This window comes from Psittacula echo (genome assembly GCF_963264785.1).
Source record: "Psittacula echo genome assembly, chromosome: 7".
In the NCBI taxonomy this organism is placed as follows: domain Eukaryota; kingdom Metazoa; phylum Chordata; class Aves; order Psittaciformes; family Psittacidae; genus Psittacula; species Psittacula echo.
In genome coordinates this window covers 306,627-332,829 of record NC_137740.1, presented here as the reverse complement: position 1 = coordinate 332,829, position 26,203 = coordinate 306,627, and the positions used below count along the sequence as shown (strand labels likewise).

General features: G+C 42.3%; 1 protein-coding gene across 1 annotated transcript in view; it reads left to right on the top strand.

Annotated features, from left to right (window-relative positions):
• The window catches only part of MSH4 (mutS homolog 4), a gene marked incomplete at both ends in the record, with an annotated part of 30,652 nt that extends 9,973 nt beyond the window's left edge, over window positions 1–20,679 (top strand). The window contains 15 exons of the mRNA XM_080623339.1: window positions 45–218; window positions 2,600–2,772; window positions 3,503–3,570; window positions 6,338–6,412; window positions 6,829–6,893; window positions 7,445–7,614; window positions 10,382–10,518; window positions 10,964–11,067; window positions 11,879–12,003; window positions 13,783–13,983; window positions 14,625–14,743; window positions 15,310–15,438; window positions 15,808–15,982; window positions 20,060–20,148; window positions 20,494–20,679. Coding sequence (XP_080479465.1) covers window positions 45–218; window positions 2,600–2,772; window positions 3,503–3,570; window positions 6,338–6,412; window positions 6,829–6,893; window positions 7,445–7,614; window positions 10,382–10,518; window positions 10,964–11,067; window positions 11,879–12,003; window positions 13,783–13,983; window positions 14,625–14,743; window positions 15,310–15,438; window positions 15,808–15,982; window positions 20,060–20,148; window positions 20,494–20,679 — 1,990 coding nt within the window. The remainder of the gene's footprint in view (window positions 1–44; window positions 219–2,599; window positions 2,773–3,502; window positions 3,571–6,337; window positions 6,413–6,828; window positions 6,894–7,444; window positions 7,615–10,381; window positions 10,519–10,963; window positions 11,068–11,878; window positions 12,004–13,782; window positions 13,984–14,624; window positions 14,744–15,309; window positions 15,439–15,807; window positions 15,983–20,059; window positions 20,149–20,493) is intronic.
• Window positions 20,680–26,203: the final 5,524 nt, after the last annotated feature.

The following is a 26,203-nucleotide window of genomic DNA, read 5'->3' as shown; positions in this document are numbered from 1 at the left end:
CAATAGCCCTGTTCAACATTCATTAAAGATTGTTTCTTTTCAAGGTATTACTGTCTTGCAGCTGCTGCAGCCTTGCTAAAATATGTAGAGTTCATTCAGAATTCAGTTTATGCTCCTAAATCGCTCAAGGTGCGTTTCCAGGGGAGTGAGAAAACAGCCATGATAGATTCATCATCAGCACAAAATCTGGAATTAGTGATTAATAACAGAGATTCTCGGTAAGAATATTTAAGTTTACAAATTGCATTTTTTAAAGTTGTATTTTACCAAGTGTTCTTGATGTTTGTGTCAAAGAGCTGACCATTATATTTATTTCTGACAGATCTTATATACTATTCAGAGCTTACAAAAAATACTTGGACAGAGAAATACATTTCGATTCAGCACAAAATTTCTAGCATAGGAATCCCACAAATGAATTGCAGAAAGATGACACAAAGTCATCTTTGAATCAGTGTAAACTTAAAAAGATGTTGATGCAAAATTTCACAGATAATGAAATGAAAGAGGTAACATGTCCACAAGAAGTTGCTTATGTTGGATTAAACTGCCTGGATTTTATTCATTTTACACAAGATTAACAGGTTTGAAACATTGTTTTGTTTTCCTTTACTTCTAAGGACTAGTGCAAGTTGTTCTCCACAATGAGAACAATGCTTGGAATGCTTCTTTCACCAGGAGTTCCTTGCTTTCTGGGCAGAAGGGGAGCTGCAAGAGTTATGTTCTCAAGACTGTTACACTTCTGGTTGGAACTGGCTGCCTGCCAAGTTCTGAGATCCACCTCTGCTTATAAGTCCATTCATCACCCTGACATAAAAAGGAGAGCCTGAAGATTGCTCGCTCTCCAAGTATTACTTGTAATAGCTTTCTGCTTAGAGGTATATCAAAATTATGAAATGGTTTTGGTATGAAGGGACCTTTAAAGATCTTCTAGTTCCAAGCTCCCTGCTCTGGGCAGGGGCACCTTTGACTAGATCAGCCACCCTTACCTTTCTACCACTGTTCTTTTGCCTTTTGTCTTGCTCGGCTCTTGCTCTGTTTTTCTCCCTGGTTTTCTCTTCTTGTGGGGATCACAGAGAACAAAGTTAGATCTGTTCTTCAGAAGAGGGTGGTAACTATGGTTTCTTTCTATTCATCTGCCATGCTTTGCCTCCAGTTCCTTCTTGTTTGCTCCATTGCTTCATATGTAACTGCAGAAGCCAGCCTGTAGGATTGGCACCCTCAGAGCAATATTTCTCTGAAAGCTCCTCTAATTTGACAGATAGTTTTGGGAGGAAGGAGGAGGAACTGAGCAACAGTAAACTGCCTGAAGGTTTGCTGCCTTTTTTTTTTTTTTAGCATTATAGCTGCACAATTTTTTGCTGACCCAGTAGCAAGTCTGAATCAGACCAGACAGAGCTGTTTCCATTACCCAAATATTACCCCTAAAGCCTATTTTGATATCTTTTTATCAGATACTGACAGGTGAATGTTAATAGTACAGGCACACACCAGTACAGGCATGCCTGGTTCAATATCTTTTTATCAGATATTAACAGGTAAACGTTAATAGTACAGGCACACACCAGAAACACCTAAATCAAGTTCTTGTGGCAGTATCTGTAGGGACTTGTCTCTTTTCATTTACCGTACAGGGAAATGAGCCCTCAGTTGCTTAAAGGTAAGCAGTGTGGGTACTGTCCCAAATGTAGAGTTCCCCTTAATTGTTGCTATGAATTGCAGCTAATGGTAAGTATGTCCTTAATAAAACTGGCTTTGAATTTCACCCTTTTTTTAGTTCTCTTGACTATTGCTTTCTTCTTTTGGACCATGATATTTCAGGAGTTTCTGTACTGTCTAGCTATCTTTATGTAGTTTGGTGTCTGATTTCTTCTTATTCAAATTCTCCTTTCAGTCACAGTGTTTATGTGGCCTTCTTTCAAGCCAGTAGCATTGAAGGTTTCTAAAACTGAAAAAAACCTTAGGTATGTACTAGGTGTAAATATTGTAGGCTGTTTATTTTAAACAGATACAATCAGCCGTTAAGTGTGAGGCCCTGGGATGTAACATGTAAAAGCCATGAACATGAGAATATTATTTACAGATCATAAGCATGTTATTTGTGTTCTGTAATGGCTGTAAGTCTGTTCTTTCAAAAAATAAATCCAAAGCTTAATTCTCTTCTGGACTTTTAAGGATTTGAAATAATTTTCAGAAATGTATTTTAATGAAAATGTTCAGATTAGTGTTTGATCTCAGACTCTAACTTGCCTCCTAATGTTGGGTTTGTTTGGTTTTAATTAGCTCAACTGAGAGGAAAAATGTGAACTGCACCACTGCAGTAGGAATGGAATACTACCACAAAAAATGAAGAAAATACTGAACACAAATGAATTTCTATATTTAGGAAAATGATATAATGAGGAATAATATTGCATTAAATTGCATTAAATTGCCTGACTTCCTAAACTGCTGTAGTTCATAAAATACACATGGCAAACAGGGAGGTGTTGAGCATCCCAAAAGCATGTCTCAAATTTGTAGGGTACTCTTATCTGAAAATGTCCTTGACATTTACCGTCTTTGTGAGTGTATTCTCCAGTCCATTTTGTTTTCAAAGGAATGGTCACACACTTTTTGGTGTACTAAACTACACCAAAACTCCGGGTGGAAGTCGAAGACTTAGATCCAATATCCTGGAGCCACTAGTAGACACTGAAACAATTAACACAAGACTGGACTGTGTTCAGGAATTACTCCAGGATGAGGAACTCTTTTTTGGTCTTCAAGCAGGTAGCAGTTTATTTTTTAATTCATAGTATTATATTTCTTTTTAAACATTTATTTCTGATAGATGAAAGTATGAGGGGTGACTTAATACGTTTGAAAACTTGGGTTTTGTGATTGTCAGGTAACATAGCGGGCACTTAATTTTTGAAGTAATCTTTATTTGATAGTGATGTTTTTCTCAAGTATTTTGCAAAGAAAAGTTAATTTCACTGCTTAAAGTGGATAGTAGTCAGCAGGCCAATAGCTTTTTCAAAGAGTTTAACTCTTCATCTCTATGGCTAGATACACACTGTGTTGGAAGAATACAAATATGTATAATGTATACATTAAAAGCGAAGGCATCACTGCTGTAATACTTGTGTATGCATGTTCTTTTGTCATTGCTCCATAAAGCAGTGGCACAGACAAATGTAAAATAAAGACAGTACCAGAGTATGAGTTAGTCCACCTGAAGCTGGATCATGTAATCTTAATCATAGAAGAAATATGATTCAATCTAACAAAAAGAATACTGCTGAATTGATATATGACCTCCAGTAAATAATATTTAGATGCAGTAAATAATTGAGATAGCAGCTATTTTTAACCCATTTTTTAACTTGGTAAAGAATTTCTGAAAATAGAATGAAAGAAAAAAATTAACGTAAGTATTACTAAGTAATTATGTGCATGTAAAAAAATTGATTTTACTATAATTATAGTTCATTTTCTGTTCTGTACTTTTGTTTTACAGTTATCTCAAAATTCCTGGATACAGAACAACTACTTTCAGTTTTGGTACAAATTCCAAAGCAGGATACAGTATGTTTTGAAATACACTTTAGATAATGAGTTATCTGGCTAAAATGTGCAATATATAAATGTGATCTCTATAAATACGTATGATATGATGAGAAATAATGAGGAATAATTATATTAATTATATAATATTATTATGAGGAATAATTCTATTACAGATTGAGAGTAGATCGTATTTTACAGCAGTAGAGGATTCTCATAGAAGAATGTTAGAAAAATGTGTTTGCTTCAATATCACGTTCCTCTAAATCTATGCCAATTGACTTCAAAACTGTTTACTTTTTCATCACTCCCCACCTTTATTCTTCGTACACGTACATCCTATTCGACAGTTCTATGATGAGAGAGAGGAATGTCCTTCGCATCAGCCTAAGAGGAAGAGTATAACAGAAATTTACTTTTATTTTTGGAGGTCGATAAACTTTTTAATAGACTAAAGAAAATTAAACATCTTTCTTACTAGAAAATAAATAATTTCTTAATTGTCATATAATGCAGGTCAATAGAAATTAGTCCTTATTGCCTGAAAAATTATTTTGAGAAAGGTTCTTAGGAAGCATTCTGACTTTGCTCAGCTCTGCATACAAAACAGATGGACTAAGTCAGTCACATAAACATACAGAGCCAGAAATGGAACTTACCTGTTAGTTTCCAAGGCACAGATGCTGTATGAACCAAGTGCAGCTTTTTCATGCAGGGGTTAATGAACAACCTCTGAACAACGAGCTGACAGAAAGCAATATACTCACTTGCATAGCATAAGCAGTATCAAATGAAGCAGAAGTTGCCGCTACACTGACTGTTCTCAAAAGCAGATAATCTTATGTCTCAAGCACATAACAGAGACCTCTAGGTTATGGATAGTGTTTGGAAGTCGTTTGTGCATCCTGTTCTCAACTTGACCCATGCTTCTCTGTTAACCTTTGAATGCAAGTGATAAGTAATGTATTGGCGAAATGATTACTCTTAAGTTTCCTCATGGTCCTGTTTTACAGATTGAAAGAGTACCCTGCTACATTAAATCATGTATCTAACTATTCTATGATGAATGTCAAATGAAATGTCAAAAATTAAATGCAGATAAAAGCATTTATTCATAAAAGTATAACTAGACAATAAAGCTATGAATGCTTAGAATAACATAGCTTAGTTGAAAGACAAGCAATACTTTATCTGCTTGTGTTCAGGCTTCAGCAGGAAGGTGTTTTATTCCTTATGTGTGTGACAGTGGCAGCCATGGTTTTGGTCTGTATGTGTTGTATGCCTCCTGTGACATCCATCAGAGTGCATTCAGGAGCTCAGCCGACAGAGAAGGTTTCCATCACAGATCACCTTTGAGAAAATTACGGAATATACCTTCAGATTCAGATTCCTTAGAACTTCTCTTTCCTCCTCAGTGTTTATAATGAATTTCCCATGTGAAATCTTTTAGGAGCTTGAGAAAGGTTTAATCTTTCACCTTGAAAATCACAGTGTAACATTTTTAACCAGGGAGTAGTTGTGATTAATTAAAGTAAGGTTTCTCTTTCTTCAGTGTACCGCAGTGTGTTTGTTCGACTGGAGGTCAGCTGCTGTTCCTAACTAGTTTATAAACAAATGTTGGTGAAGACTCCATAAAAGACAGGCTTGCATTTTAGTCACTAACGAGTCTAAAGAAAGTAACATTATATGGAAGAGTTACTGACTATTGACTGTATTTGTTCATTTTCTCCCTTTGAGCATGCATGTACAAAGATCCTCTTAACACCAGTTAAAGTTCCTGTAAGAACTATTCTAGCAAGGTACACTCTGTGAATACCAGCTCTACATATCTGACCGTACTGTTCTTTCAATGTCCAATTCCATCATGGGGACTTAGACTCCACATGTATTTGCAGATCATGATTCTTCCATTCATACATGTAGCATTATTTAGTCTTGTCTTTTACAGAAAAATGACTTCATATAGAAGGTTAAGAGAAGGCAAGGAATGCCCTCTACCACAAGAGTAAAGAGTTATTATATACAAAGAGGAAAAGATTTCACACAGGGTCATACTCCTACATTTGTGTTGAAAACTGACATTAGGTTTTCTTCAGAACCAAACAGTGTGCTTATCTATGTTGGTTTCTTAAAATCCTCTCACACAGCATATATGTAGTACATATGCTATGCATTACATATGCTATGCTCTAATATCATCAGCAAAATTCTTTACTGTAAATGTTAATGGGCATAGAAAGCAAGGTAGAATAGCTATGTGGACAAAACATGTTTAAGTTAGTCATTAATGTAAGCAAGACTTTTAAACATTTATTGGATTTGTTTTTAATTACAAAGGTAGATGTTTAAGAACATATATTAACCAAGGATAAGTCAACCAAATTGGGTTATGTTGTATTTAACATCATTTCTGAAAAGGGCTATGCTGCTTAATTATTGTGAATAATGTATTCAATTTGAAAGAGTTTATGAGCTTGTAGAGCTCACAGAGCTATGTAGGAGATTAGAAGTTTTCATGGCTTGAGCTAGTCAATCATTATCAGTACAGACAAATGAAAATATTAGCTACTGGTAGGCAAGCTATCACAATAGGCCATGTAAAATTTAGGTAAGCATTTTTTAATGCTGTTACACGTCAAGTTGTCGAAGTGAGCTTATAAAGCATTGTAGCAATTTTTGTTAAAAGTACGAAGGTGTTACAGTTAACAGTATGAGTTCTGCTAGTTCTTAAGTACGTCAAACAGGCAGACTTACAAACATCTCCAATATTTGTAAAATTTTTCAACAGGTTAAAACTGCTGAATCAAAAATAACTAATTTAATCTACCTGAAACATACCCTAGAACTTGTGGAGCCTCTAAAGGTAAGTTATGTCATTTTTTTGTAAAGCACAGACTGCTTCTTCCTTATTTTTATACAATGCAGTTTGTTAAATGTCATAGAATATTTCAAGCTGGAAGGGACCAATAGGTATCATCAAGTCAAAAAAAAAAAAAAAAGAAAAAAGTAAGTTTACTTTAATCTGTCAGAACATGATCCTGCCAACACAGTCTGTTAATTCTTAAGCCTATTGGAAATAACGTATTTGAGTCTGATACTCTGTTAAGAACTGGATTCCTACCATTACCTGAATAATTGGTTTTATAACAGACATTTAACTGAAACTCCTGCTCATATTATCCAACCACTGATGTAGCCTCAGTGAATCTGAGAACTTTGTCCTTTGAAAGGGCTAAAAAGCTCCCTAACTGTTCATGTCCATATTTTACTCTTCAACAGGCTGCTTTAAGAAGCTGTACCACACCACTGCTAAAGGCTTATTACAATTCTCTTGAAGATACAAGGTATTTATCGGGATACTTTAGCTAGTATGTTAAAAACTCTTATGTTAAGAATGTGTGTAAGAATTAAGATGTTGCATCTTTGCTTACCTGTAGTTACAGGTATAGCTCAGTTCTTTTGCCTAAAAGTTGATTTTAATTGTCAAAAAATCTGTTGTTCATCTAACAAAAAATACAGAGGAAAAAAGTGAACCAGAAAGTTAGTTGTGAGACTTCAATTGCTGATGAGCTGCACTCTTTTAGAAATAATTCTGAGAAGACAGAAGTAGTGGTTTCCCAGTATCCCCATAGCAATGCAAAAATCAAGTGTTGCCTATATCTTTGAGAAATAATTTCCATCTCCCAAACGTTTGAGTGACGTCTTTGGTCAGACTTGGCTATAGTCATACTTCATTCTGAGGCAAAAGTAGACATGAAATTTAGTGGTTTGTTTTAACAGTGCATAATTTGCTTCAGTAATCTGTAATGCTCTTATTTGTAATTTTGAGATGCTATTACAAATAAAAAATAGTAAAATATTATGTAGCTAATTAGCAATACAACTAATACTGCAGATTTGGAATTATACTTGAAAAGATTACAACTGTCATTAATGACGATACAAGGTACACAAAAGGATGTCTGAGTATGAGGACCCAGAAGTGCTATGCTGTTAAGCCTAACATCAATGAATTCCTCGACATAGCTCGTAGAACATACACAGAAATTGTTGATGACATAGCAGGTATTTCTAAACCAAATTTTATTTATTTGGAGTTCAAAGTATATTGCACGTGGCATATAGAAGCCATATAATCCCATCTGTTATAACCTTCTAATGTGTAAAAAATAGTTACTATAAACTGATCGGCGTTGATAAGTAACTGAAGTACTTTTGAGATACATACTGAGATTCTCCTTTTTGCAGATAAAAACTCAGTTTTATTTAATGAAGTTGAACAATTGTATTGTGGCTCCTATATTTAAGTCTGTTGATCCTTATCCTTTGAAAGTACAATAAAGTTAAAGTAATGTAACAGAATTATTCCACCTAAAACATTCTGCATAAAGCACATAAATCTTTAGTTTAGCTTCTTGACTTAAAATATCAGAGTTCTGTGTTCTTTATATTTTAAGCAGTCTTGATCTGTGAACTACTTTTTAGCCAAGCTTGTAAGAGTTGGAAAACACAAATGAAAGGAATTTTGCCATCATGTCTGTTACTGTGCTTTAATAATCTTCCTGTTTATCATTCAGTCAAAACAGAAGGAAAAACCCCAACCTTCTGAAATGGATCTCCAGTGTTAGTAATAAGATGTTGATTTCTAGCTAGAGGACCATCTTCTTCGTTTTTTGAAAACTTAAAAAGAGCATCAGAAACTTTAGCATCTGTCATATGTTCTGAGCTTCCTGTTCCTTTCCAGTCTTATATTCTACATAGTTCACAGTGAAAAGTACAGAGGCTATTGTTTTTCGTTTCCTAAACCTTCCAATATTTGGTAGCTGCTGGGAATCCAGCATGTGTGAATGTCTTCCGTGTGCCTATTTTCACTGTAGCCCACGTGCTTGCAGAAGGGACTCTTCTCTCTTTTCTTGTTACTGGATTAAACTCTTCAGTGACTAAGACTGAAATACTGATGTCATCTGCCTGGAGTTCTGTAAGCCTTTGATTCAGTCCTCCAGAACATCCTTGCTGCTAATTAGGAGAGAGAGGGGTTTGACAGATGGACTAAGGAATGAGAGGTAGATATGAGATGGATAAGGAATTGGCTGAATGGCCACATCCAGTGAGTGACAGCTCAATGTCCAAGTGGAAACCAGTAGCAAGTGGTGTCCCTCAAGGGTCCATACTAAGACAAATACAATTTACCATCTTCATCAGTGACATGGACAGTGGGATTGAATGCATGCTCAGCAAGTTTGTGGACAATACCAAGCTGAGTGGTGCAGTTGATTGGTGGGAGGGAGCAGATGCCTTCCACACGGACCATGACAGGCTTGAGGGTGGGCCTCTAGTCTTGAAGTCCAGCAAGTCAAAGTGCAAGGCCCTCCACCTAGGTCAGGACAGTCCCCAGTATCAGTATGGGCTGGGGAATGAATGGATTGCAGGGAAGGATGTTGGGATACTGGTGGACAGAAAATTGGACATGAGCCGGCAGTGTGAGCTTACAGCTCAGAAAGCAAATCATGTCCTGGCCTACGTAAACAAGAAGCGTGACCAGCAGGTCGAGGAGAGAGATTCTCCCCCTCTCTTCTGCTCGGGTGAGACCCCAGTGGAGTACTGTGTCCAGCTCTGGGTTCTCCAGCACAAGAACAACAGGGACCTGTTGGAGTGGGTCCAGTGTAGGCTACAAAACTGATCAGAGGTCTGGAACACCTCTCCTGTGAAGAAAGGCTGAGAGACTAGGCGTTATTCAGCCTGGAGAAGAGAGGGCTTCAGGGAGACCTTCAATATGTAAACAATATGGGGCTTTTCAGAGGGAAGGAGAAAGACCTTTCTTTTTTTTTCCAGGGTCTGTGCTGAAAGGACATGGGGCAGTGGTTTTAAACTGAAAGAGGATATGTTTAAGTTGAACATAAGAAATTTTTTATAATGTGTGATGAAATGCTGAAACAGGTTTCTTATAGAAGTTCTGAATGCCCCATCACTGGAAGTGTTCAGAGTCAGGTTGGATGGGACTTAGAGCAACCTGATGTAGTGAAAGATGTCCCTGCCCATGGGAGGGGAGCTGGACTAAATTCTTTAAAGGTGCCTTCCAGTCCAAACCATTCTGTGATTCTATATCCAGAATGTCCTCAGTTGCTAGTCTACATTTGGAGTGGTTGGAATATGAGAGTGGGCAAGCATAGAGCCTTGAGCAGCAGGGAAACACTACTAAGTAACTCCATCCTTTCTTCTTGCAGGAGTACTACACCATTACCATCTTTGAAGTATTCAGAATTCCCGTCATTTAACACTACATGTTCTTTTATCATCTAACAGTTTCCCACATATGGTATCTTCTCAGCTAGGAGCAAGATGGATTTAAGGGGGGGATTACAAATGTAAAGCACAACCCTCAGTCTGGGGGAAGAAGATTGCTTAGAATCATGAACTGGTTAAAAACTGAGAGTTCCTGAGTTCATCAATCTCATCACTCATCATCTCTCATCACTCACTGTTGATGAGACAGTGACACTAGGTGCTTGAGCAAACGTTCCTTGCCATCGTTAGGCCCATGTGGGAGTTGGTCCAATGCATGACCTGCCTTTAAAAGCCACATGAATTTATCTGATTCTCCACTCGATTTTTTTTTTCTCAATAGCTTTATGCAGTCACATCTGTTACATTGATAAGTTACTTCAGTAACTCCCTGGAGACCTGCCTCTGAGGCCTTTTGTCATGTTGCTTACCTGACACATGCAGCACCTATAAATCTCATTAACAGTATGTCTTTGTACCAAAGCAAACGTATGTGTGCATGCACAAGTCTCTATGTAATTTGGGTCCAGTCTGTATTTGTGGTATATAGGTATGATCACACAGCTTGCAGAAAAGTACAACCTGCCAATGAAAACAAGTTTCAGCTCTGCTCGTGGGTTTTTTATCCAGATGAATATTGATTGTTCAACATTACCCAATGGCCAACTTCCTTCAGAATTTACAAAGGTATCTGTACTAGATATGTTTTTGCATAATGTGTTTGTATACTTAGTATATAAAAAATGTATAATACATTATTAAAGGACACATTAAACGGTAATTTAAGCAACAATTAGAATAATTTCATTGGAGATACGTAGAAGTAAATGAAGGTGTAATGGGTATGTTTTTATAACTGCCCTATTTCTAATTAATATAGTGAGAAATGTGCAATCACATGCAATTATGTTGTGTGTGAGGATAAAGTTATATATCTTGCTGATAACGGCATTCTCTTATATGGATTCTTCATTAAAATGTATATGGAAAAAATGAAACCAGGCATTGTTTCTCCTGCTCCATCCATCCTCTTCCCCCCCCGTCCTGGATTGTTCCCAATTTGCATTTTAGAAACTATTTTTTGTTTCTGATAATGTGGCCAGCTCTTACTGTTGGTTTGTATTTTCTATAGATCACTAAAATGAAAAACACATATAGCTTCACTTCAGCAGATTTAATAAAGATGAATGAAAGATGTCAGGAGTCCCTGAGAGAAATATATCACATGACCTACTTGTAAGACCATTTAATATTTGTTAATTCCATGGAATTTGTCCAATTAACAGCTACTTACTTTCTTAAAGCTGGATTTCTGTTCAGTTGTGGCCACTTGCAGAAATAATCCAAAGTGACATTTACGACATGTACTTCCTGAGACCAAAAAAAAACCCAACCAAAACCCAACTAAACCACAAAGTGTGTATTGTATTAAGCGTGATTACAAACATATTGGCACTTTTTAATAAGAGTGGCCATCATATATGTTAGTTTTTTATGGGTGACTTATCTATGCAGAATGACACAATGAATGCATTGTTTGTAATGCAGAATCCTTGCATTTCCAGGAGAACTGTCTGTTTCTGTATTTTGCCCTTGCTGCTGTCATGTTGCTCTGCTGTCTGTTTCAGGAGACTCACTAAGCATAACATTGCATGTCAGTTTTACGGAAATTCTTTCTAGAAACCGTATGGGGGCTTTATTAACATAAAGGCCTAAGGGAATTAGAATTGCATTTGATGTGTTAATAAAATATACTTGTTTCCATAGCTGTATTTTTAGTTCATTCTCTTTGTGAAGCTTTCCTGTGAGCTGTTGGTATTTGAGTCTTGGGTCTGATAGGAGAATTTGATCTGAGATGATGGTATAAGATCTTAATTTGCTTCAAAGAAATGTATACATTTGCTTGCATGTAGCAGAGATGATTGTATTTTATGAGTAACCACCTATCCTAATGTATGCAGTATGCACATTTTTAACTTGCTTTATTTCTGTAAGGTGTATGAAATGACAGTATTACTGTGGAACAACTACATTGGTCTTATTTCAGAATAGTGTGTAAGCTACTGAACGAGATCTATGAACACATTCATTGCCTATACAAGCTGTCTGACATTGTGTCCATGCTGGATATGCTGCTTTCATTTGCCCATGCCTGCACCCTTTCTGATTATGGTAAGTTTCTTCTTTGATTCAGTCATGGGCCAGATAAAGTCCCTCCTGCTGGAGAATGTCCAGGCTGTTTTGTCTGGTTTTCCAATTGCTAAGTCCACAATTTCTTTTTCTAGGTCTCAGTAGACTTCATGTGAGTGTCTCTGACCTATCCTTGCCAGTTTTGTGCTGATGTTCTTTCCATTCACTGAAATTGCATTCTGCCATTTAGATTCTGTAAGCCTTCACAGCCAGTTTTTTTCAAAAGTCTTTTCAGTTTAAGCATATTCTATTGAAAAGTACAAAGTCTGTGAACATTCTGAGTTTACACTTCTGTTCTGAAAGGACACAAGGTAATACAAGCAGATCAACACTAAGTAGCATAAAACAAAATATGTGGCTACCTTTGTTTATCTGCTTCAATTTCTGTAGCACATCTGGATGTTTTTGGAAGTAGAGTCTTGTAAGGAATCCAGGATCACATGCTTACTGTCATATTGTTTCACCTGCTTCTCTTGCCCAGTTCTGCAATGTACAAATGATCACATTGTCTTCAATTAATGCTGAGCTGGAATACCTGCCTCCAGTACAATACAGTGTAGATACTTAATCAGGTCTAGAAGCCATTAGGAGATGTATTAGCCCATCATTACTGATGCTGCTATGTAATTCTCCATTCATGAGCAGGATCAGTTTACTTTGCACTTTGGACTGTGAATCTTCATGTGCTGATGATTCCAGTCATAGCATATGAATTGATATGTAAATGAACTGAGCATTACCTGATGTGATCGAAGCATCACAGTCTTTCCCACCAAATGAATCAGAGCACAAGTCTTCTTCAGCAGTAATAACAAGACCAAAGCCACTTAGCTTCTCCTGTAAATCTACACCTGCAGTTTGCACAGCCAGGCATGAATGTGCATCCGCTAAAAGAAATGTACTCTCATGTGTAGCTTTCAGTCCCCTTTACCAGGTGACTTTCTCATCTAAATCATTAAATGACTAAAACCTACACCAGGCAATTAGAGTTCCCCAATATTTAAAGCTGAGGAACTGTTTTAGCACTTCTCTCTTGAAGTCTGCTCCATTAAAGCAGACTGCCAAATTTAGCAACACTTCTTTGTTAGCCTGGGGTACTGCCATTGAGGTGGACAAAGAGAACATACAGAACAGGTTCAGAGAAGAACTGTATTCTCACAGAAATGCATACAGATAGTCTCAGTATCAAGTGGATCTTTGTAGGCCTAGTACCCACACAGATAATCAATGCAATAACATAGAACAGAAATAGAACGAATGCTACTTCCTCTTGTGCTTGTATAACGAGGTACATAAGTAGTAGTAAGAGAGTTGATGACCCCATACTTGGTATGCTCATAGCAGTATAAACATAAATTAATAAGGATATATTAGTTATGAAACTGGCTTTCAGGCTTTCTGTTTTAATTACTTTTCAAGTTTTGCTCTTCGTAGTTTTCTTTATTACTGGAGTCTAACCATACTTACTACAGAACACAAACACAATGTTAATTTAGAAATGAAGTGTTATGGGGTTCTTTCTGTAGTAACAAGTCATGAAGATTTGCATGACAGTCAGAATCTGTACCTGAAAGTGGCTGGTAGTTCTTGCCAAGTGCTGCATGTCAGTTTTGCCCTCTACAGGAAAGTGAAAATCGGGGAATAGAGTCCGAGTTTGGCTTTTGCTCTGCAAGAATGACTTTGTTTCGGAACTCACTAGTTTAAAAATGTCAAGCTTTCCATACCAACTCTGCAGTGTCCTGTATCCTTTTTCTCCTTTAGTTCGTCCAGAATTTACGGATACTTTAGCGATCAAGCAGGGATGGCATCCCATTCTTGAAAAGATAGCTGTGGAAAAACCTGTGCCTAACAATACATATCTGACAGAGGGTAACAATTTTGTCATTATTACGGGACCAAATATGAGTGGAAAATCAACATACCTAAAACAGATTGCTCTTTGTCAAATTATGGCACAGATTGGTGAGTAATAATGTACCGTGTTACTAATCTTCTGCAGATGGTTGTTTTCTACTTAAAAATATTTATGAAGTTGAATGATTTGGCTTCTAGAATAAGATTCTGTCTAAATGGTACCAGGTGTTTTTTAGTCTGTTTGCTCCTACCAGCTCTTGTGTTGCTGACAGAAGCCACTGCAAGGTTTTGGGTCTGCCATTGGCCCTGTTTGTGTATCTGGAAGCCTCCGCAGTCTGTTCTTAGGAGAGGTACAGTTGTGTGCTTCAGCCCTTTGGAGCGTCTTAACCCAGTCTAGCACCTTATATTAGATTGATAGCAAGTGTCCTTGAAGTGTGCTCATCAAGCTACGTATGTGTTGGTAATTCAAAAGGAGCATGAGAAATTCCTGAGTATAGGAATGAGTCTCAGTTAGACTCCTCATGTTTTTTACCTTAAAGATGGAGGTAACCACCCATTCCACATCAGGCTGGTAGCACGGAAGAAACACCTTAATAAGCTGACCCTGTCTCTATTAGGATGAAATTACTTAGCAGTGGGGAATAAAATTTGTCCACCATGTGTTTGTGGGTGCAGTCCCCAACAACTGCAAGTTCCAGATTGTCATGTCACACTGATACGAGAAAACTCATATTTTACTTGTTTCGTAGGTTCTTATGTCCCAGCAGAGTATTGTTCCTTTCGAATAGCAGAGCAGATATTTACCAGAATAGGTATGGATGATGATATAGAAACAAATGCCTCAACATTCATGAAGGAAATGAAAGAGGTATTGAACATGGCTAAGTCAGGGTCCAAGGCCCATTTTTGCTGTTAGGCTAATAAGAATTGTACTAGTATATTTCCACTGTAAGAATGTACTTTTAAAAGTAGTCAGAAATTCAGCTGTCATCTGTTACTTAATGATAAACCACAGAAACCCAGGCATATCTTAAATAACAAGATATGCCAATACAAGAAAAAATCAGTGGTCTGTTGGACAGTAGTTTTGACATTTTACTGTTCCTTGGACCTTAAATGAGCCTAAGCTCCCTCAGTTCCCTTTCCCAAACTGATACAGTTTTGAGGGAAAAGGATATATTCAGTGGACAAGAGGAGGAATGCTGCAAGAGGAGTCTTTGCTTGGTTAGAATTGGCAGCTGTTGGAAAGCTGTGAAAAGGTAAAATTTATGGCTCTGACACTATTTTTAAGAATTTCTGTTGTAAGTTTCATCTGAATAAGGCAGAGTATTCCTCGAGTATCCCTCTGGGCATCCCTCTGAGCAGCACTGTTCCTAATGGGGGTTCTTAAAAAATGCATTTGTAGGGATGGTAACATGTGAAATATTTTTTTAGATAACATACATCATACAAAACGCTAATGACAAATCACTCATCATAATTGACGAACTTGGCAGAGGTACCAGTGCTGAAGAAGGAATTGGCATTTGTTACGCTGCCTGTGAATATCTGTTGAATTTAAAGGTATTTCTGTTTTGGAAAAGAAACAAAACCAAAAAAAACCTGCCTTCTAATTATTTTATCCTAAATGCAAGTTTGCGTTTCTGTCTAGAAAGGGAACAACCCCGATCTCTTTAGTTTTGCTTCGTACAGCTTTGAATGCTCAAATGTTGAACCTTTTTACTTGGCTTTTACCTTTCCGAAGTACAGTGGCAGTTCCACACAGCAGTCACACAGGCTGGAGGCTTGTTTAGAAAATAGGGAGATGGTTTTAGATGGGTTGAAAGTTTCACCTCTGTCATGAGTTAGGTGATCATCTAATTTTTCTGATTTAATGTAATTTATTCCAGGATCATTTCCAACAGAAATTTTCTTTGTTGTTTCCTTATTTAGGCATTTACATTGTTTGCTACACATTTCCTGGAACTGTGTCATATAGATGCCTTATATCCCAATGTGGAAAACTACCATTTTGAAGTACAACATGTGAGAAGTAGTGCTGGAAATAAGGAGAAAATTGCTTACACTTACACACTCTCTAAAGGATATACAGAGGAAAAGAACTATGGTAATGGATTCTACTATGACTTTAACATAGTAAACGTTATATAGGACATTATTTCAGTTAATAGGCATCTAACAATATTTTTCTGCTGACGGATTTCTCCTGAGTTAGTATCTCTCTCAGAGTTACAGCTGCAGATCTGTAATATATTCCTAATACTTACGTGCTTTAACTGTGCAGTGAGATGTTAGTTTTGGTGTAGTATGAAGAACTTGGATGAAATTTTCCATGCCTGTGGTGGGGGATTGGAATTAGATGATCCTTAACATCCCTTCCAACCCAAACCATTCTGTGATTCTATAAAAAAGCCCCATTTTTATAATGTGAGCAGCTACTTCATTCACCTCTGAATGAGAAGAGCCAAACTCAGCACACAGTGCTCGAGTCAGTGATGGAAATGAGTGAAAGTTCTGGAGAGACTCACAGCTGTGAATGTTGAGGTTTATGTAAAACTCTCTTACGTGTCTGCCATATGTAATGATATATCATTTAAATAGCAGCTTGGCCTTTTTCAGTTAGAAAAAAGGCATAGAGTTTCTTTTAAAAATGGCAGGAATTATACGGTGTATCAGCCAAAGGCTGATTTTGAGAGGTTCCACTAAATCATCGGTGTTCTCAGGAAAGAGCGTTTACTTCTCTTTTAACTTCAGCTCTGTGCTTCACTGTAATGCTCTATAGACAGATAGAAACAGCCTCACTCTCACAGGCCCTTGTCCTCATGGGGAACTTCAACCACCCTGATATCTGTTGGAGACAGTATGGCCCAGCACAAGCAATCCAGGAGGTACCTCGATTGTGTGGAAGACAACTTTCTTCTGCAAGTGATAGAGAAGCCGACAAGGAGAGGTGCCATGCTTGACCTCATGCTCACCAACAGGAAAGGGCTGGTTGGAAATGTGGCGCTCCAGGGCAACCTTGGTTGTAGCAATCATGAGATGGTCAAGTTTGAGATCCTCAGGACAGTGAGAAGAGCGTGCAGCAAGCTCACTGCCCTGGACTTCAAGAGAGCAGACTTTGGCCTCTTCAGGCACCTGCTTAGTAAGGTTCCATGGAATATAGCCGTAGAGGGCCGGGGGGCCCAAGACTGTTGGTTGATATTCAGGGATCACCTGCTACAAGCTCAGGAGTGTTGCGTCCCAACTAGAAGGAAGTGCAGCAGGAGGGCCAGGAGACCTCCTTGTATGGATAAGGAGCTTCTGAGGAAACTTTGAGGGAAAAAAGAGGCTTATAGAAGGTGGAAGCAAGGACAGGCAGCTTGGGAAGAATACAGGGATGTTGTCCCGGAAGCTAGGGACCAGGTTAGGAAAGCTAAGGCCCAGTTAGAATTAAATTTGGCTAGGGATGTGAAAGATAACAGGAAGGGATTCTATAGTTACACTGCAAATAAAAGGCAGACTGAGGACAGCGTGGGCCCCCTCCGGAAGCTATCGGGAGAACTGGCTACCCTGGATTTGGAGAAGACTGAGGTTCTTAATGACTTCTTTGCCTCAGTCTTCACTGGCAAAGGCTCTGATCGCACCACCCAAGTCTTGGAAAGCAGACGCAGGGGCTGTGAGAATGAAGACCCTAGGCCCACTGTAGGAGAGGATCTGGTTCGAGACCATCTTAAAAACCTAAACGTGCACAAGTCCATGGGACCTGGTGAAATCCATCCATGGGTCCTGAAGGAGCTGGCGGATGAAGTTGCTAAGCCAGTGGCCATCATATTTGAAAAATCATGGCAGTCAGGTGCAGTTCCCGATGACTGGAAGAAGGGAAATATAACCCCCATTTTCAAGAAGGGGAAAATGGATGACCCGGGGAATTACAGACCAGTCAGTCTCACCTATGTGCCTGGCAAACTCTTGGAGCAGATTCTCCTGGAAGGCATGCTAAGGCACATGAAAAACAAGGAGGTGGTTGGTGACAGCCAGCATGGCTTCACTAAGGGGAAATCCTGCTTGACCAATTTGGTGGCCTTCTATGATGGGGCTACGGAACTGATGGACGAGGACACAGCAGTTGATGCCATCTTCCTGGACTTGTGCAAAGCGTTTGACACTGTCCCACATGACATCCTTGTCTCTACATTGGAGAGACATCAATTTGATGGGTGGACCACTTGGTGGATACAGAACTGGCTGGATGTCTGCACGCAAAGAGTTGTGGTCAATGGCTCAATGTCCGGCTGGAGACCGGTAACGAGTGATGTCCCTCAGGGATCAGTGTTGGGACCGATCTTGTTCAACATCTTTGTCGGTGACATGGACAGTGGGATTGAGTGTGCCCTCAGCAAGTTTGCCGATGACACCAAGCTGTGTGGTTCGGTTGATACGCCGGAGGGAAGGGATGCCATCCAGAGGGACCTCGACACGCTTGTGAGGTAGGCTGATGCCAACCTTATGAAGTTTAACCATGCCAAATGCCAGGTCCTACACCTGGGTCGGAGCAATCCCAGGCACAGCTACAGGTTGGGCAGAGAAGAGATTCAGAGCAGCCCTGCAGAGAAGGACTTGAGGGTGCTGGTCGATGAGAAAATGAACATGAGCCGGCTGCAGTGTGCGCTCGCAGCCCAGAAAGCAACCGTATCCTGGGCTGCATCAAGAGGAGCGTGACCAGCAGGTCGAAGGAGGTGATCCTGCCCCTCTACTCTGCTCTCGTGAGACCTCACTTGGAGTATTGTGTGCAGTTCTGGTGTCCTCAACATAAAAAGGACATGGAACTGTTGGAACAAGTCCAGAGGAGGCCACAAGGATGATCAGGGGACTGGAGCACCTCCTGTATGAAGATAGGCTGAGAAAGTTGGGGCTGTTCAGCCTGGAGAAGAGAAGGCTGCGTGGAGACCTCAGAGCAGCCTTCCAGTATCTGAAAGGGGCCTACAAGGATGCTGGGGAGGGACACTTCGTTAGGGACTGTAGTAGGAGGAGAAGGGGTAACGGTTTAAAACTTGAACAGGGGAAGTTTAGATTGGATCTAAGGAAGAAATTCTTTACTGAGAGGGTGGTGAGGCACTGGAATGGGTTGCCCAGGGGAGTTGTGAATGCTCCATCCGTGGCGGTGTTCAGTGCCAGGTTGGACAGAGCCTTGGGTGACATGGTTTAGTGTGAGGTGTCCCTGCCCCTGCCAGGGGGGTGGAACTGGATGATCTTAAGCTCCTTTCCAACCCTGTTATATGATTCTATTCTATGATTCAGAATAAGTCAAACTGAAGACTCTGCAGGTTGACCCATAATGGGTCAATAAAGAAATGAGTGAGTGACAGTAAGGCACAGCTGCAGAACTCCGTACATTTCCAAATACTAGATTCTGAAGTTTGATTTAGGTGACTTTTAATCAGCAGAAAATTAGCTACACATGTCTTCTGAAGACTAGTGGTAACTGAGGCCTAGGAATTATTCCAGTCAGGCTTCCATTAACTGGACTTAAAATGTTTCTTTATCAGAATTTCAGAATAAGTTTCCTTCCCTTCGCCTGCACAAGCTCAGTTTCAGATGCTGCAACAGCCCTTACTTGAGCAAAGTTACGTTCTAAGAAAGAGGGCAGGTTCCTTTCTTGACCCTTTTTCATTTTTAACCCTACAATATGAGAGTGCCAGAGGAAGCACAGCTTTCTCAGAACAGCCAGGGCCACAAGCAGAGGGGAAAAAGCTATGTTAGGGCAGGGACAAAAAGGTACATCTCTTCCTTTCCATATCCACTGGAGGTCTGGGTTTAAGGGAGAGTGCACTTAACACAACCACAGCATATTCTGGCCTGCCCAACTAAAAGAATAGAACAGAGAAGCTGCTAGCACCAGCTTGCTATTTTTCAGCTTCAACCCCGCATGTGCCTCATCCTGCGCAGTTACAGTGTTCCCAGCAGTAACTTCATGTGGAGGCCTATCTCAGAGGTAGCACAGGAGGCATTTCGTTTGTAACTCCTAAAACCGTACTGCTTATTAAAAACAAAAAGAGACACAAAGAGAAAATGTATATAAAAATTATTTCAATAAAAATTGAAATTTTTCCCTTCAAAAATAGGCCAAGTTAATTCTGGCAGACATAGTGTGGAAGGTAGGGGAAAATGACATCAAAACCCCTGATTTGTCTTTTTATATATTTAGGATTAAAAGCTGCAGAAGTTTCCTCCCTACCATCATCTATCGTTGTGGATGCAAAGGAAATCACAAATCACATTGCAAAACAAATTTTGGTATGTAATAGAAAATTGTAATGGAGTAATTCACAGTTTTTATAAAACTCTAAAGACATTTTCAGTTCCTGGAAGGATATGGGAGAAGCACTGCCCCTGGTTTTAGCAAAGTAGATGTCAGTAAAATCTCTATTTCTGAACCAGTTACAAAATACTATACTGAAGGTTGCAGTTAGGTGACAGCCCACAGCAGTCCTTAGGGTGAAGGAGTTTAGGATGGAGTGCTGGTGTACAAGTCAAGAATCATGAGGTCTGAAGGAGGTGGAAAATAGCTAATATTAGCATTTTAATAACAGAAGATAATTGATTTCCTATTTTACTTCGTGGGTGTGTTTTTGAGAACAGCACAGGCAGAAGAGCACTCCTGAGATGCTGAGACAGAGAGCTGTGTACCAGTTAGCAATGAGATTGGTTCAGACTGCCAGAAATTCTCGATTGGATCCAGACAGTTTGCGGATATATTTGCAAGGCTTGAAAAAGAAGTATGAAGCCAGTTGTCCTGCACCTGGGCAGAGTGATGAGCAACAGTAATGTATTGCACAGGATGTTGCTCTAATTGTTATGACTGCGAGGTGATTCTGTTTTTTTTCATAGCATTAGAAAACACTGCTTTCCACATGTTTTTAATTTTTTAATGCTTAGTCTGAATTATATTCACTACTGAAAGACCATATGCTTCATGGTTTCTTTCCACAATACACACCTGAAATAAAAGCATTTACTCAATATGAGGAACAGAGGTTTTTTTGATAATGGACTACATCCCTTTCATTATTTTCTAGAGACAAATAAATTGTATAACATTCAGTGTTTTCTTCCAATGTATCTGCTATTATGGTTCTTACATCTGATAGTAAAGGTCTTGCCTAACGAAAAGCAGTCTTTGAAACAGGTGATCCACTTGTCTTGCACAGGCACGCTCTATTTGCACTGCTGAACATGCATCCATAAATCTGCATAAATGGGTGCATATAGAGAATTTACTATGCATTTATCTATTAAATGGGTAATATAGAACAGCACAATATGTAATTTGTAACAACAAAATGTATTTTATATGTATTTATAGCATCTATTTCCTTTTAACGTATCTTTCTTTGTAAACATACCAGCGCAACAGAGTAACATTTATAATGGGCGCGCTGTGGTTCTTTACTGAAGAAGGATTTTTATTGATTTAGGCTACTAACCACAGTTCACCTCTCTTCAGGCCGTTGTTGCCAAGTCTCTCACTCATCACCTCCATCAGTAAATACCGTATTTGTTGGGTACACCAGTGAGGGCCATGGCAGAAAGAAGTCTTCTGTATTCAGGGTTCTTAACAAGAGGAACCAGATGGGAAGTGACGCACATTTCAGACATTGACTAGGCAGGGTGCACTTCTCGCTGTTGGGGTCAGCCAGTGCAGCACCAGGAAGAACAGTTCTGGGGTGCGTGCCTGGAAGCCTGGCATAGTTTGACCCAATCAGAACTGTTCCGCTCTTCTGTGCACCTTATTTTGGAGCCTTGGGCTTGCTTCCAGCCCATCAAGACTCTGTGTTTACCTACTCTGCACACTGCTCTCTTGAAACAGATGTTAAAGAAGGAGTTTGGTTTTGATGTTTTCTTACTGTCATCTGTATGCCAAGGAGCGGGACCAGAACACAAAAAGATGGAGTAGATGCTTTCAAACTTATTTTAACATTACCTGTAAATGGTCCTCAGTAGCCAAATGGGCTTGAATTTGAGGGTCTTTGGTAGCACTGTCCATAGCTCCATGAAGGCGGGGGGGAAGAAAAGTACCTTCAAGGGCTTTTGTTGCAGATGTGTCGTGAGGCTCCATAAGGTACCAGGGCCGTGGTGCTCTGGCGTCCCAGCACGGGAACAGAGAGGGAATGTCGCAGAGCAGAGCCTGATCAAGAGCTGTGGCACCATCCTCTGCAGCCTGTGGGACAGGGCTGCGGGTGCTGTCCCCTCTTCTTTCTGGCATTTTCTTCAGGCTGCATGTACCTGTGTGAATGGCAGTTACTAAAGTGATGAGCTGCTGCTTGGGGCAGCTTTCCTCATTGTTTGGAGGTGTTTTATGGGGGTGATGTGTGACATACATAAAAAGGGGGATGTGGGGGAATCTGGGGATGGATGGTGTCATTTGGGGCAACCCAGTCTCAGTGGGCTAGGGGGTGATGATTTGGCAGAGGAGCAGGTGAGGATGGGGTGGGTTCCCTGAAAAAAGGGGGGTAACAGCTTGATTTGGGTCCCATTCCTCCAAACAGGGACCTTCTGTGGCAGGCTGTGCTTGTGGAGCCCAAAAGTCCTCCCACTCCTGTGATCCTGGGTGTGCGGGGAGGTGGGGGATACCCACACAAAGTTTTAGAGAGAAACCCATCCCGTTTGGGATCTGTGCGGTTGCTGCTTGTTCAACTGTTTGATCTCAAGCCAGCAGTGTTCTCTCGCTTACCTTCTGGTTCTCTTCCACATCCCAGCGGCGGCGGGTGGGCAGCACAGCCGGAACCGCCAGCGCTCCACAGGGGGCAGGTGTGCTGAGCAGCATCTTGTACGTGAACGCGCCTTTGCGCTTTCCCTGCTTGGGGAGCGTGGGCAGAACAGGCCCAGCCTTGTCCCATCGACAGCGGCAAAGGCCTGGAATGGTTTTTGGTACGGAGGCACCGGGGACAGAGAAGAGTCAGCTCTGTTCCCAGTCAGCAGTTGGTGTCCTCGGAGGATGGAAACTGGGCGGGAAGAGGCCGTTTCGCAGCCCGTTATCTCTTCGGTGCCGAAAAAGTGAGCGTGTGCTGCCGTCATGTGTCCAAGTCGCGGTACTGCAGGTGGTGGAGATGGGAGGGGCCATGGCGTGGCGCCGGGCTCTGCTCTGTGCTGCCATCATGAGTCCAAAACAAGGTACTGCAGATGGTGGAGACGGGAGCGGCCTGAGTAACGACGTTCACCGCTCGCTGCTGCCGTCATGTGTCCAAAACTCGGTACTGCAGGTTTTGGAGACACGAAGGGCCATGGAGGGGCGACGGGCTCCGCTCTGTGCTGCCATCATGTGTCCAAAACTGGGTACTGCAGGTGGTGGAGATGTGGGGGCGAGGTGCCTCAGTGCAACCAGACCTGCTGCCATCCTGTGGCCAAAACTTTGTACTGCAGGTACAAGAGCCGCTGGGTGGCACCGTTAGCTACTTTTAATACGGACTTAATAGAGGGTAATGGGGGGCAATGGTGGGGGAATGGGGGTTAATAGGAGGTAATTGGGGGGAAATAGGAGAGTGACGGGGGTTGAGGGTGGGTAGTGGGAACCATCGGCTCATCTCGCACCCCGTCGGAGACCCTCGGGTCTCTTCGGGCGGCTCCGCCCTCTTGGGGTGGCTTCGGCTGCCACAAGGGCAGCGCCATCTTAGGCTTTTCGTCCTCCCTCCCGCGCGTCCAGTCTCGCACCTCCCGCCGCCGTAGGGCGGCCATGGAGGAGGCGAATAGGGAGGTGCGGGTGAAGGAGATGTGAGGGGAGGCGGCGGGAGGCGTCTTGGTGGGAGTACTTCATGGCCCGCGCCACCTGGAGTGCGGCTCAGCGCCACCATGTTGAGAGTGGGAGAAAGGGGGCGGCCATATTGGTGGCGCCACTGGATAGGCGCCATCTTGTGTACGGCCGCTGCGGGCGGCCATATTGGTGAGGCGCCATCTTGTGCATGGCACCCGGGGCCGGCCGTGTCGGCGAGGCGCCATCTTGTGTACGGCTCCTGTGGGAGGCCATATTTGTGGAGCGCCATCTTGAATACGGCACCTGGCGGAGGCCAAAATAGTAGGGCGCCATCTTCTGTACGGCACAAGGGAGCGGCCATATTGGTGAGGCAACATGTTGTGTAAAGCACCTGCCGGCGGCCATATTGGTGAGGCGGCGGCCAAACTAGTTGGGCGCCATCTTGTGTACGGCGCCTGCGGGCGGCCATATTGGTGAGGTGCCATCGGCACCGTTGTGTACCCGCCATTCCTCCATATGGAGACCAGCCGCTCCCTCTGGCGGCCGCGTTGCCGTGGTAACGGTCGCACTGCGCCTGCACCGCTGCCATTTTTCGTTTCAAGATGGCGCTGGTGAACGAGGTGTTGGCGGAGACTCCGCTCCTGTGCCGTTCCGTTCCATCCGGGATCCCCCCCCAAACCCGTCCTGCATCGCTGCCCCCCTCCTCCGGGAGCTTCCGCCGCTACTGCCCGGGACCGGCATCCACCTCCTGCACGAAACCATCACGGGCATCTGGCGGTCTGGAGTCCCTACATGGGGGTCTATGAGGGTATGAGGGGGCATATGGGGTTCTGGAGTTCCTAGATGGGGTTCTGTGGTGGTCTGGAGACCCTTTATGGGGGTCTATGGGGTGTCTGTGGGGGGATTAAGGGGGACATGGGCATTGGGAGTCCCTACATGGGGGTCTGTAGTGGTCTGGAGACCGTTCATGGCATTCCATGGGGGAATACGGGACGATGTGGGGGGGATTTGGGGGCCTGGACTCTCATTATGGGGGTCTGTGGGGGAATACAGGAGGATATGGGGGGATCTGGGGGTCTGGAGCGCCATTATGGGTGTCTATGGGAGGATATGGGGGGAATTTGGGGGTCTGGAGTCCCATTGGGGGGGGTCTATGGGGGAATATGGGGGCATTTGGGGGCCTGGAGTCTCTCCATGGGGTTGTGTGCGGACCCTTTATGGGGGTGTATGGAGGAATATGGGGGATATGGGTGTCCAGAGTCCATGACAAGGGGTTCTAGGGGGAAATATGGGTGGATATGGGGGGATATGGGGGACCAGCGTGCCTACATGGCGTTCTATGAGGGGATATGGGGGTAGATAGGATGTCTATGTGGGGATATGGATGTCTGGAGTCCCGAAATGGGATTCTATGAGGTCTACGGGGCGGATATCGGGTGTTTACAGGGGGATATGGGGCGGTTATAGGGGGATTTGGGGGCCTGGAGACCCGTAATGGGGTCTGTGGGGGTCTATGGGGGGATTAGGGGAGATCCGGGGATCTCTGGTGACTCGGAGAAAACTCCAGGAACAAACTGGCCAGCAAAGGTTTCCAGTTGACAAGCAGGTATTCTTTATTGCAGTCTTGGTCTCCAAGTCTGAGATACAAAGTCTGAGACCCAGAGTCTGGGCCACAGAGTCTCAGCCACAGTCTGTGGGTAGCCAGGGTCTGGCGGCCGGAAGATATCGCGCTGTACGGAAAGATAGGGCCCCTCTCCTTATAGCCAATAGTGTTTAGTTTATGATGTAAGCGGACGGAGGTGACATCACATATCTCGGCTATATAATGCCATGTCACGTACCAATAAACGCCATTTGCCGTCCACCACATTGGTGTCTGTGAGCTAATGGTCCAGTCGGCCAGGGGTGGGCCGTTGCACCGTTCCTGAACCAGGTTGCCACGCCCACTAGAGGCAACAAGTGGTGCCGAAACCTGGGAATCGCCTGGACGGGTGAATGACAGCCGGAGCGGCAGGAACAGCCCAGCGGGGAGGACGCTCCCGGACCCACAAGGAGGATGGAATCCATTGTGAAGGTTGTATCCGAAATACATAGGCAATGGGGTATTGATTGTAAGCCCAGAGATTTTACTCTTGCTGTTGCGAGGCTTTTACAACTCGGGGTCATTGATCAGCCGGGGGATATTCTCCACCCGGAGGTGTGGGACAAATGCACCAAGGTATTAGCTGAGGAGACTATGTCCTCGGGCTGTGGCAAGAGCCTTAAGTCGTGGGGAAGGTTGTACAAGCCCTGCGGAAAGCCATACACGAGCAGGAAACCTGGAAGGCGACGAAATCCTGCCTGCGAGACACCCCAAAACTGGGCGGCCACGCAGACTCTACACCCCCCCGTCAATCCCAGCTCTCCTGAGCCTGTAGTATCTCAGGAGGGCGACGCACCTCCCCATATCCCGAACCCCGATCTGTTTCTGGATAAAAACCGCCGGAATCCTTTTGGGGTGGGCTAGCTGAGGCAGCTAGAAGTGCTGCGAGGAATGCAGAGCCCGGAGAAGGTTGGGTTGAGCCACCACCCTATGCGCCTCAAGATGGCGCCGAGCAAAAA